Source organism: Stereum hirsutum (genome assembly GCF_000264905.1).
Source record: "Stereum hirsutum FP-91666 SS1 unplaced genomic scaffold STEHIscaffold_1, whole genome shotgun sequence".
Lineage (NCBI taxonomy): Eukaryota > Fungi > Basidiomycota > Agaricomycetes > Russulales > Stereaceae > Stereum > Stereum hirsutum.
Window position 1 is genome coordinate 3017576 of NW_006763131.1, and position 10925 is coordinate 3028500.

Below are 10925 nucleotides of genomic sequence, written 5' to 3' on the forward strand. Positions count from 1 at the left end.
TTATAGCTCGACCCCGTTAAGTAAAGCAGCTTAAACCAAGGTTTCCGGCATCCCAACTTTCGACGTTGACCGCCATGCTCTTCTGTATGGCGTTCTCAGCGTTCTTGGCCTCTCTCTTGGTTGTGCCACTTTCCGTCCTTGCCGACGTCCCCGCCAGCTCGATTTCTAGTTCGCAATGGCAGTCACTAAACCATACCCTCGGTGGCAAGCTGTACAGCGCACTTCCTCTTGCCGCGCCCTGTTTCTCAGTCGTAAACGCCGCCAATGTTTCCGTCAACTCAGCAGCGTGCTCTGATGTCGAAGCGAACTACACTGATCCGCTCTACCGTGTTGAGAAATTCGGCGCCTATATGTTTGTGAGCATCTCTTTCTTGAGTTCACCCCGAGGCATTTGAGCTAACTGATGGGTGGGTAAACCTGTGGTCGGCTTGGAACGTGTAGCCTCATTGGGAGACTTGTCAGTCGACCGCGGAGAAATGCTTGCTGGATGTCACGAACACGAGCAATCCTTTGGCTTGGGAAGACAGCACCTGCTTCCAGGGAAGCGTTTCTCCGTACTACGTGAGTCTTTCATGGTTCCTTTCCACGATGCCAGGGCACTGAGGTGATGCCTAAGGTTGATGTGCAAGGCGCTTCGGACGTGCAAGCAACTTTTGCGTTTGCGAAAGATACAGGCGTCCGCCTCACAATCAAGAACTCGGGCCATGACTACAAGGTAGGCCCACGTTGACTTTCGTGTCTCTCAGATACTGACACCAACGCCGCGCAGGGACGAGCAAGCTCGCCGGATTCTCTAGGCCTTTGGGTACGTACATATTTTCTTTTCCGTCCTGGCAGCTTCTGTGATTTATTGACGTTGTTTCCAGGTACATCACCTAGACGCGGTACGCCACATCTTCCTTCCCTACCGCAACTCACATTTCAGAAGGACTGATCGTGGTCCATCAGATGTCATACGACGCCGAGTTCTCCCCTGAAAGTTGTAATACGACGTACAACGCTATGACCATAGGAGTGCGTTCATCTTTCGTCGATAATGATTTCGCAAGGCTAACGACCGGCGAAATCCCCAAGGGCGGTGTAGCATTCCATACTGTCTACGAGTTCGCTGAGGCCAACAACTTAACGTTCATCGGAGGCTACCACCAGACTATCGCCGCAAGTGGCGGTTGGGTCCAGGTTCATATTCGCTTGTATTTTCTGTTCCCTTTTCACAGTCTGATCATTGGTGTAGGGTGGTGGCCACAGTATCCTCTCCCCAGTCTATGGCCTGGGCGCAGACCGCGTGCTGCAATTCAAAGTCGTCACTCCCGACGGCGAGCTTCGTGTCGCTAATGAATGTCAGAACGAAGATCTGTTCTGGTGCGTTTCTATGGGGTGCATACATTTTTGTGGACCGTTGGAGCTGATGTTATCATAAATGTGTGCCCGACGGGTGTAACTTACAGGGCGTTGCGTGGAGGTGGTGGTGGCACGTTTGGTGTGGTTTTGGAAAGCACGCATCTCGTCGAACCGCAGATGTCGCTCCGAGTGTGAGTAATACCCCGTGATCTCACCGTCAACTCGTTCGCGAATACTTATGATAAACATATAGAGCGTCCATCTCTTTTACTCAGACTTCTAATAACTCACGGGAATGGTTCGAGATCGTAGTGAACAACTCGTTGAGATGGGGTAACGAAGGCTGGGGTGGTCATATCGGGGTCAGTTTATCCTTATCCTCCCCTCAATCCTACTGGCGCGAATGTATATTCACGGGAAGTCGATGACCGGCAGGGAAACACCCTCATCCACGTTAACCCGCTGCTCACGCTCGCCGAAGCGAACACCTCGATGAAGAAAGCGGTTGATTTTGCGATCGCACAGGGTGGGACGGCCGTCATCGAAGAGTTACCATCGTGGTATCAATTCTTCACGAAGTACGTTGGTGCTGCTCAGGCCGTATGTATATCTTACTTGTTTCCCTCTGCGCTTTGGCGACTTATATTTCTCGTTCGCATTGCATCATTGACATGCATAGGCTGTCGGAGTCCAGACTATCCTCGGTACCCGCCTCATCCCGAACTCCATCTTTGAGAACGAAACGAGCCAGGCAGCGCTCGTCGATGTCATGGTCAACATGTTGGATTTTGCGAACCCGTACATCGTAGCGGGGACACCGCTCCTCTACAATACTACCGCCAACGCCACGAGCTACACACCGGCATGGAAGGACTCTCTCTGGAGTGTACGTCTACTTACTCAATTTTGCTCTGAGACAGGTCATGTTGATATTGGGTGTTTGCGTATTGGTGCGGTGGTGGTTGTGGTGGTCATAGCTCGGTTTGCATGCGATATGGCAGTATAACGCTACGGTATCGGAGATCACTACTGATTATGAGGATGTGGATACTGTGATGCAGCCTTACCGCGACCTGACGCCTAATTCTGGAGCTTATACCGTACGTCCTTGTTACTTGCCCGATTGGCCCACTAATGTGAACTCGCACTGACGAGATGTTGCACAATTGTTAGAACGAAGGCGACGTGTACGAACCCGATCATGAATGTGAGTGTCATTGTCGCCCGCTTTGGGAATTCTACGTGTTCTGTGGCTTGATCTGACGGTGATTTCACCCGTAGACGCTTTCTGGGGAGATAATTACCCTGCTCTCCTCGCACTCAAGCAGAAATAGTACGTACCTTCCTATCGACAGAGAACTGAGGAAAGATATCGAGACTGACCGTGTGCTGCGCAGTGACCCTGATGGTCTGCTCGACTGTTGGATGTGTGGTGAGTCTAGCATTGTTCACCCCTCACTCTGCGCTCGAACAGTAACTCACACAGGTGTTTCCGTCCAGTGGGTTGGACGGGGTCACAGGCTCCACGATACGGTTGTTACATGGATATTTAATTGCCCGACTTGGCAAGCTGCTTGTGGTTCGAAGGCAGACTTTTTATTTTTTCTTATGAGTGCTCTGGATGCAGACTACATGCTTTTGTTTGGAAGCCGTTCTAGCTCGTCCTTGATGTGTTGCTGTTGGCGATGAACGACGAACGGCGTACAATGATTGTTAATCTGCGGCGACCTCGGAGGGTAAGAATAAACATGTAGTGGCGCAAAGAACGCCAGTGTGCGACGATTCATATTCTTCATAGAGACATGGACTAGTGGGAGCTACATGGACCTCAGACTACAGTGCGGCGCATAATAGCTTACACACAAGGCTGATACAAACCCAAGATTTTTCTAAACCCAATAGCCCAACGAAAAGGAAAGTAAAAGGTAGGAGGGAAAGGAGGGAAAGGAAGGAAAGGAAGAAAACGACGGCAAACAGCACAAATACGCAATAAATAGTTCGATACTCATCTGTCCGTCCTGCCATCGTCCGACAACGGCGACGGAGGCGCTTCATCATCCTTCTTCAACCTCGTCCCTTCAAACGCAGTAACAGGAGTCCACCCCTCCTCCTCGTGCCCCACCCTCTCCTTCGCATCGAAACCCGTACCACGCTTCACATCGTCCCCATGACCCTCCTCCTCGTCCACATCCTCCACATCCACCCTCTCTCTCCTCGGTCGAATCGGCCCCAGAAGCACCGTATCCCGCCTATCCGTATCCACCTCCATATCCACCGTCACAGTCACCGCCGGCGGCCTCCTCGACCCCCACTCATCCCCTCCGCCCGCTCTCCCTCCCCAATTCAGACGCGTACCCCCAATAGTCTCTATGCTCCCGTTCTGACTCCTATCTCCCTTCCAGAACTGGAGCCCCGATCCGAGCCCGAGTCTGAGTCGATGGGCGTTGTCGCCGTTGCTATTGGTGCTGTACCATCGGCCGCGGGGGTTGCGGCGCGAGCTGGCGCCTCCTTCGTCGGAGCTGGTGCGCGGGTGGTATTGGCCCGTGAGGAAGAGCTCGTCGTCTGCTTTGTTCAAGCCGAAGAGCCGGTAGATTGCGGTGACAAGCAATGCGAGGTTGCTCACGATGACGGAGACTGCGGCCTGGATGAGGATTAATAAGGAAACGAGCAGGTGAGTATAATATGGCGATATTCACCTCAACGTTGGCTGTGATGGCCTCCAGTAATCCGCTCGGACCCAGCACGAACACGCTGCAATATCCGGAGGTTTGATGAGTAAAGAGTGTATATATTGTCGAATATCTAGATAAATTTGATACGCACCCGTGAATGACGCTTACAATCGTCGTGAACACGCTAGCGCAGAAAATGGCCATGAGCAGCCGATATCTCGTGCGCGAGACCGAGAGACCCCAAAGCAGACGCAGTGGAATAATGATGAGGATAATGTCCCCGACGATGTCCGCTGTACACCCATGAAGAGCTGTCAGCAACAAACTGAAAGGGAACATACAATGGGGAAGAACTGACTGCAAAGCTCAAGGATACCCACGTCTATCCCCAAGTGGCATTGCGGTTTTGCCAAAACCGTCCATTGCGGAGCGGTACGTATGCATCTCGGTATTTTTTGCGCCAATAATGCGATCACGAAGGCGACGAAGAGCCCGGCGGACCATTTCGCAAGCTGGTGCAGTCTGAATTGGACTGGAATGATCCGTATGAGAGCCGTGAGCATGCTCAACCGGGCGGCCCTATTTGTGGCAATCCACAACGACAGGTCCGTATGCATCGTGTTAGCAAGGGGCTATTGACAACGAATCGAAGGACGTCCGTGCGTCTCAGGAGATCCGTAAACACGGACGTGCCGGGCGTTTCGGGTTCGCGCTGAGAAAAGGCCAGTCGTGAAATGGCTGGGCTCACCAGAGTGTCAGTGTGAAGCTGATGTTGGCTAGCCAGTAGGCAATTATGCGAGTGTGGGCTGGCTGGTGGAGAGGTCCGACATCGGGGGTGTCTGTTCGGATCCAGACGGCGACGATGAGTACTATGGTCAGGACGAGAGAAATGGCGGCAAAGGCGTCATCCCATCCTAAACGGTGGCGTTTAGTACGGTGATACAGTCGCCATGATGTAGTAAGGACTGCGAGGGCATGAAAGATCGTTATCACCGCTGCGCGATAGAAAAAGGATCAAGAAGTTCGGAAGTTCAACGTTCAGGTCAGCAAGGATATACAAAAATCAGACTAGGCCAACTCACTGCGAACGGCTGTTACAGAGGGCTCTGAAATCATAGGAGAAACATTAGTAGGGAGAAGGCCGGGGTGCTCGATGCGATGGTTGCTTTATATTTGCTCAGCTCGGCAGGATGAGCAAGGTACCGCGTCGTAGGAAGGGGCCCAAAGATCGCCGGATGTATAGACAAGTTAGCTTCTTTTCCCAAGACGATGTCAGGCGTACAGCATCTGTCGAGAGGCTCCTGAGCCGGGTGCCTTCAACGCTTTGAGTTGCATTAGATGAGATCTCTGGATCTCCTACTAACCGTACGCGTGTTCGTCGAGGAAGCTTATGGTCGACAGCGGCAAATCATGGATTGGTGGAAGGAGTCGATAATACAAATTACATGGCACTCCGCATCCGGTCGTGTCCAGTGGCTGGTCGACCGTCGGACGATATTGAAGGCGACGTTACAACGGGCACGTAAACAAGGAGTTGTTTCAACATTTACAGAGAAAAAAACGCCGACGGTGGATCAAGAGACTGAATTGCAAGAAAGAGAGCGATGACCGCCTGCACGTGTTCGGATGGGTAGGCATCAATCAGAGCCGCGGTGATGTTTCCGGACGGAACGCGACCGTCCGAAATCCGAAGGTGAAATCGCGCCTACTTGATAGCTCGAATGGAAGCTACGAGAAATCAGCTATAGATGTAATACAACTTCGATGGGCTCTGGCGGCGAAGAATTTCGGAGGACTTTGAAAAAAAAATAAGACCAATCTGTCTAGTCGGAGAGTTTGGTTCCACTCAACAGCACTCTGAGTCAACTTTGATTGATGCCAAGTGACGGGTGAGCCGAGCTATCGGTATCAGATTGCCTTTTACACATATGCGGTTAGCGAACAGATGCGGCCGGCCGTGCCACATCTCGCTGTGGCGAGTAACGTAGTACGGAGACAAGGAGCCGCACAGTGAGCTCGCATGGGGAAAAGTCGCTACGAACGTTACCTATGGGGAAGATCTAGGAGGACATATGTCTCCTTTCGTGGGGATAGTAGCTATGGACGTAACCTCGAACCCGGCAATCCATACCAAACGAGCCGCCAGCATACAAAACCTGACAGCACCATGCAAGACAAGACGCAACTGCATCTCCTCCTTCTCACTATACTGTGCCGTGCCGCCTTGCGTCCTCGCTCGATAGGTTAGAACAGACCCGGTGCTCTGAATATGGCCATAGGCGGCCGCACCTACAGACAGGCAGTATATCACGAAGACACGTAGAAGTCATTAGTATGAACCGAAGCAAGAGCAAGAATCTTGGTGATTATTTGACTCGGACGACGACGATGGCTATGTATTGGAGAGAACGTTGTAAAGAGGGCAGCTCGGGGGTGGAGTGGAGAGGAAGAAGGGGGACATCGGCGAGGGCCGAGTACGTTTAGTTCGGGGTTGCCCGCGTGGCCGCCGGATTTCCCAGCTGTGCTTGCTCTCATCGTCTCCGACGTCCTTCTCGGCCCCTTCGCCGTCGTTGTCTTTCGTGAGCAAGTTACATATAATCTCTGAGCTAGGCGCTGACACGATAATCTGCAGGCTGCCCGGGGTGCTGAGGCATGTTCTATTGACCACGGTGGTCATCCCGTTGAAGTGCAAACCTCTAATAGTCTGGCTGAACGCGCCTACGCTACGCTCAATCGTAATACCTCTCTTTTCTTGTCGCTCTTTCGACGGATAGTATGTCTGAAGCAGAGGCCACCCTTTCGCCGTCGTGGCCCCCGCCGCGCTCCCCCCTTCCCCCTCACCGTCTCGCCATGCTCGCCAATGCACTCGGCATATCGACCCCCGTCCCCGGCTATTCTCTCACCGACTTTCCTTCTCCAGAACCACGGCGCTCTCCAACTCCATCATCCAATGCATCCACCAGCCATTTACGCCCTCATTCCCCCATGCCACCCTCCTCATCCAAATTTCTCCTCCATGTCATCCCTCCTACGCATCTTCCCCACGACTCCGACGCCTCAGACTCTTCTTCCATGACCCCTCCACCATCGAACGCCTCAGGTTACCACACTCAATTTAGACGTGGAACCCTTGTTCCCCTCTTTCCCAGCCTACAATCTCAACTATTCGCCATTGCTAAGGAATATGCTCTCCCAAGTACCGCCGGTATGATCCTCTACCTCGTCTCCTCAGCTCCCAGTCGGGCAACCTCTCCTAGTCTTGTCGGCTCTCCTGTCGACCCAAACGAGGAGCCAGGTCCCAGGCTTTCCGAAGAGATATGGAAGCACCTCTGGGCACGGGTCGCCAAGTCCGAGCAGGATTCCTTCTCCAGAACTCCGTCTCCAAATCCCATCGGCCTTGGATTTTCCAATGGTTCCCGTTTCTCTCCAGTGGCCAACTCCGATCTAACTCCACAGTCGGACTCCACTCAACTTGCCCTACGACCGCTGGTCTCTCCTGGACGTGTCACTCCTCAGCCTTTTACAACCCCAATGACACCAAACCCGTCTACACCCTCTTCGTCCTCTGATCGTCACAACCCTTCTTCGTCGAACTCTCAATCTGACTGCGATACTCCCGATTCATCTTTCCCGCCCGGATCCCAGGCAGACTCTCTCGAACTTCCAGGCTTACTTTCGTCTTCAATCATACCTATCCTTGCGAAGGTCGAATTCGATATCGACAAACGGAAGGCGACATGGTACGAACCCTGGCTCCGGAGTCGAAAGGCCAATCATAAGAAGCGGTCAGCAGGGAGGTCGAGAGATGATGCTTCCACAAGATCGAAGTCAGTAGACGGGAGTGAAGCCGGGAAGGAGTCCAAGGGTGCACCGCTCAACTTGAAACTTGTCGATCGACAGGCTATTCCTCGCTTTCTACTTTCGAATGAGAAAGAGGAAGAGTTGGACCCCGAGGACGAAAAGAAGCTTTCTGATTCACCTGTAGACACAGAGGATGGACTGAGTCCCGACCGACCGCGGCTTTCGGTCACGATCCCGACATCACCACCTCAGCGGAACGAGCGGCGGTCATCACCCACCACCGCTGGCACCATCAAACGCCCTGTGCCTCCACCACTCACCTTGGCTGCCTCGCAACCCAGCGACATCGTATTCTCGGAGCTGACACCCAGCCCGCTACAGACGGCTATGAGCACCGGAAGCACAAAGCTAGCTTACCTTCAGGATGGTGCACCGTCGAGCTCGGACGACGACCTTGGAGGCGAGAGACCCAAAGTATCTGTGGAGTTCATGGAGAACGGAGATTTGGATGACTCAGATCTTGTGGGTGGAAAGAGTCCATTGGATGAGAAGAGGGGCGGAGCATTCTTTGCGGAATTGGACTTGGGTTTGAACTTTGACGATAGCGGAGATGTACGTGACATGCTATCTCACTCTTACCCTTGTGAGGCTGACAGTCGGTCATCCTTGAACCTCTCATAGTTCGATGCAGACGATCCTCATGATCGTAGACGAAGTCAGTATGCCATGAAAGCTCAGTTGGACGAAATCGAGAAGGTCAGTAGAGGATTCCTTCCATTCCATGCCTTGCCTCCAGAAGTAACCCATTCCACGATGCAATATAGGCCTTGGCCCAGTTCTCACCTCGCAAACTGAAGCACGAGCTCGAAGAGGATCCTGCTGATGGTTCGCCCGCTCGTCCGGGTTCCCTGGCGGCTGCGTCCATCACTTTGACGCCCTCTTCCGGGCATTCACATTTCCTGAATGCATCGTCCAGCGGGAGCAACGGGGGCTCTGTACGGCCAGATCCTAGTGCACCGAAGGACGAGTGAGTTCGTTATAAGTGCTGTTCTTAGTCATGTAATATTTGTCTTACGCTTGCCTGCGTGAACAGTCAACCTCCTGTGTGGCCTGCTGTCCCTTTCTCGATGCTCAAGAACGATAGCACGCCACCGTCACCAGAACTTGAGGACTTTCCTGCGCCACCTCAATTAGCTCTAAACGGCGTCTCACATGCCCTTCCAGTATCTCCTTACGCGAAAGTCAACAGGTCGTCCGCCGTGTCAACTGCTTCGGACGAGTCGTTGGCTCGCAAACGAGAATTCCAGGGAGAGGACGCGGATTATCCCGCTATCATTCCGCTCCCCCCGTCTCTTCGCCACCAAGAAAGCAGTAATTCGCCAATCATCCCCCTATCCGCAGATCCCTTTGGAAGATTCCCTTCGGAAGGCGAAACCGACTTCCGTACGTCAGATGAGCGCAAATCGGGCTCGCATATACATTACTCAACCTTTGAGATTCCTCCGGAGCGGAACGCCTCGTTGAATCGCAATGGTAGCAAGGGCGGCGAGAGCCAAAGCACGCCTCGCAAGCCTCCTTCCAGTCGATTCTCGATGGATTCCGAAGACAATCACGGGAAACCCGCTTCTCCATCCCAATCCCAGCTACGACCGCCGACGACCGCACCGTCGTCGTCCTTGAATCCCGTCAAAAGTATCAGGAAGCTCTGGCGCAAGAGTAACAAGTCATCTGTCTCCTCAGGTCCTTCGTCCACGGCGCCGCCGCCGCCGGTTCCTGGTACACCCGCAACGCCACTCGCTAACGGTCGTTCATCACCCAGCGTCGCACAATCACCTCCAGGACAGGAAGTCGTGACCAATGCGATGATACCCCCTCGTCGGTCTTTGGCCCCATACCCCGAGCAAACTTACATGACTACCGCACAAGCTATCCAGAAAGCTAGGGCGGAGGCTTCTATCAACACCATCGCCTTTGATCAGGAGTCTCCTTATCCCGTTCGCCGTTCACCGGCACCTTCCTTCCAGTCAGCGAATGCCGAGGGAGCACAGGCAACGAGGCCGGCGCATCAATCGCACGTCTCGACTTCGTCATTTGCATCCATGTCACCCCCTTCTTCAGGTGGTCCGCTAGACGGGAGCGTTCGAAAATCGATATTGAAGTCATGGAAGAAATCGCCTCCGAACAGTATATCGAAGGCGACCGGCGCTGTGCTCGCCAATGGCTCTTCGTCAGATGGTCGTTCGAGTACGGAGCCCATGGTTCCGGCACGCAAGCGTCGACCGAGTGTCATTGAGTTCATGTCGGGCAGCAGGAGTTCCATCGGCGCCAGCTCCGTTCTTTCTGAAATTCCTCCCAGTCCCGTTTTACCAGAACAGTACATGTCCTCCAATGCTGCTGCCAACCGCCTTTCGAAACATGCGCACTCACGGGTCCAATCCGTCGTTGATGCTCATGGCCGGAGGATGACTCCTGCATCGTCGCTCGAATCCTCGGCATCGTCGTCGTTACTCGCATCGCCGCCACCAAGGAACCAGCGGGGCCCTGGGCCAGGAATCTCGAGGGCGTCGCAGGAGGATGAGCCGTTTGAGATGATTGATACGGAGAAGACGGCCCATGGCAAAACACCGTCCTTGTCGTACCCATACCATGAATTGGATCACCAGGCGTGATCTGTCTTTCTTTCTTTCCTGTAACTTGATTACTTGTTTATACCTTTTAAGTTCTTTCGTCTCTCGCTATCCTCGCACTTTCGTTAGTCGCGTCCGTACCCGGATGGAACTATTTGTTCTTGTTCTACCTTGATTCCCTTTTCGCTTTTATTCTTTCTGCTTATATACCTTGTTCTCCTCGCTGCCTCGAAGCTCTTCGAGGACATCTTCACACTCATCACCTACTTTTACACAGCAGTATTTGCATTTTTTATCGGTCACACACTCACACTCACTCTCACACACACACCATCAGATTTCGTACTCGCAGATTCGGTGTCGCTATCCATCCATCTGAGAAATGTAATTTAATCAGTATAATTTGCTCACGCTCTCTCTCTCTCTCCAACAGCCCGTACGAGCGATGTACGTCGTTCGTGTATGGAGAAGTTGTGGGGCTACG

At 53.1% G+C, this 10925-nt stretch overlaps 3 protein-coding genes across 3 annotated transcripts; 2 read left to right on the forward strand and 1 right to left on the reverse strand.

The window, feature by feature from the left end:
- Nucleotides 1-74: 74 nt before the first annotated feature.
- Nucleotides 75-2894, forward strand: STEHIDRAFT_127482 (FAD-binding domain-containing protein; the record flags this gene model as incomplete). The annotated part of the gene is made up of 17 exons (XM_007298964.1): nucleotides 75-356; nucleotides 442-561; nucleotides 617-715; nucleotides 770-805; nucleotides 867-884; nucleotides 949-1014; nucleotides 1075-1179; nucleotides 1235-1362; nucleotides 1449-1532; nucleotides 1595-1703; nucleotides 1777-1941; nucleotides 2021-2227; nucleotides 2319-2441; nucleotides 2515-2548; nucleotides 2623-2674; nucleotides 2739-2773; nucleotides 2842-2894. The coding sequence occupies 17 exons, from the start codon at nucleotides 75-77 to the stop codon at nucleotides 2892-2894; spliced, it is 1716 nt and encodes a 571-aa protein (XP_007299026.1).
- A 452-nt stretch (nucleotides 2895-3346) lies between these two features.
- On the reverse strand, nucleotides 3347-5129 carry STEHIDRAFT_107124 (uncharacterized protein; the record flags this gene model as incomplete). The annotated part of the gene is made up of 6 exons (XM_007298965.1): nucleotides 3347-3982; nucleotides 4038-4092; nucleotides 4165-4306; nucleotides 4372-4592; nucleotides 4762-4927; nucleotides 5096-5129. The coding sequence occupies 6 exons, from the start codon at nucleotides 5127-5129 to the stop codon at nucleotides 3347-3349; spliced, it is 1254 nt and encodes a 417-aa protein (XP_007299027.1).
- Nucleotides 5130-6325: 1196 nt separating this feature from the next.
- On the forward strand, nucleotides 6326-10855 carry STEHIDRAFT_164935 (uncharacterized protein). The gene is made up of 5 exons (XM_007298966.1): nucleotides 6326-6592; nucleotides 6646-8426; nucleotides 8496-8570; nucleotides 8639-8841; nucleotides 8908-10855. The coding sequence occupies exons 2-5, from the start codon at nucleotides 6789-6791 to the stop codon at nucleotides 10481-10483; spliced, it is 3492 nt and encodes a 1163-aa protein (XP_007299028.1). The 5' UTR covers nucleotides 6326-6592; nucleotides 6646-6788; the 3' UTR covers nucleotides 10484-10855.
- Nucleotides 10856-10925: the final 70 nt, after the last annotated feature.

Excerpts from the sequence above, each read along its gene's own strand:
- STEHIDRAFT_164935 (XM_007298966.1), top strand. The coding sequence starts at position 6,789 with ATGTCTGAAGCAGAGGCCACCCTTTCGCCGTCGTGGCCCCCGCCGCGC. Across the intron at positions 8,427-8,495 it reads ACTTTGACGATAGCGGAGAT|TTCGATGCAGACGATCCTCA; the intron begins GTACGTGACATG and ends AACCTCTCATAG. Across the intron at positions 8,842-8,907 it reads CCTAGTGCACCGAAGGACGA|TCAACCTCCTGTGTGGCCTG; the intron begins GTGAGTTCGTTA and ends CTGCGTGAACAG.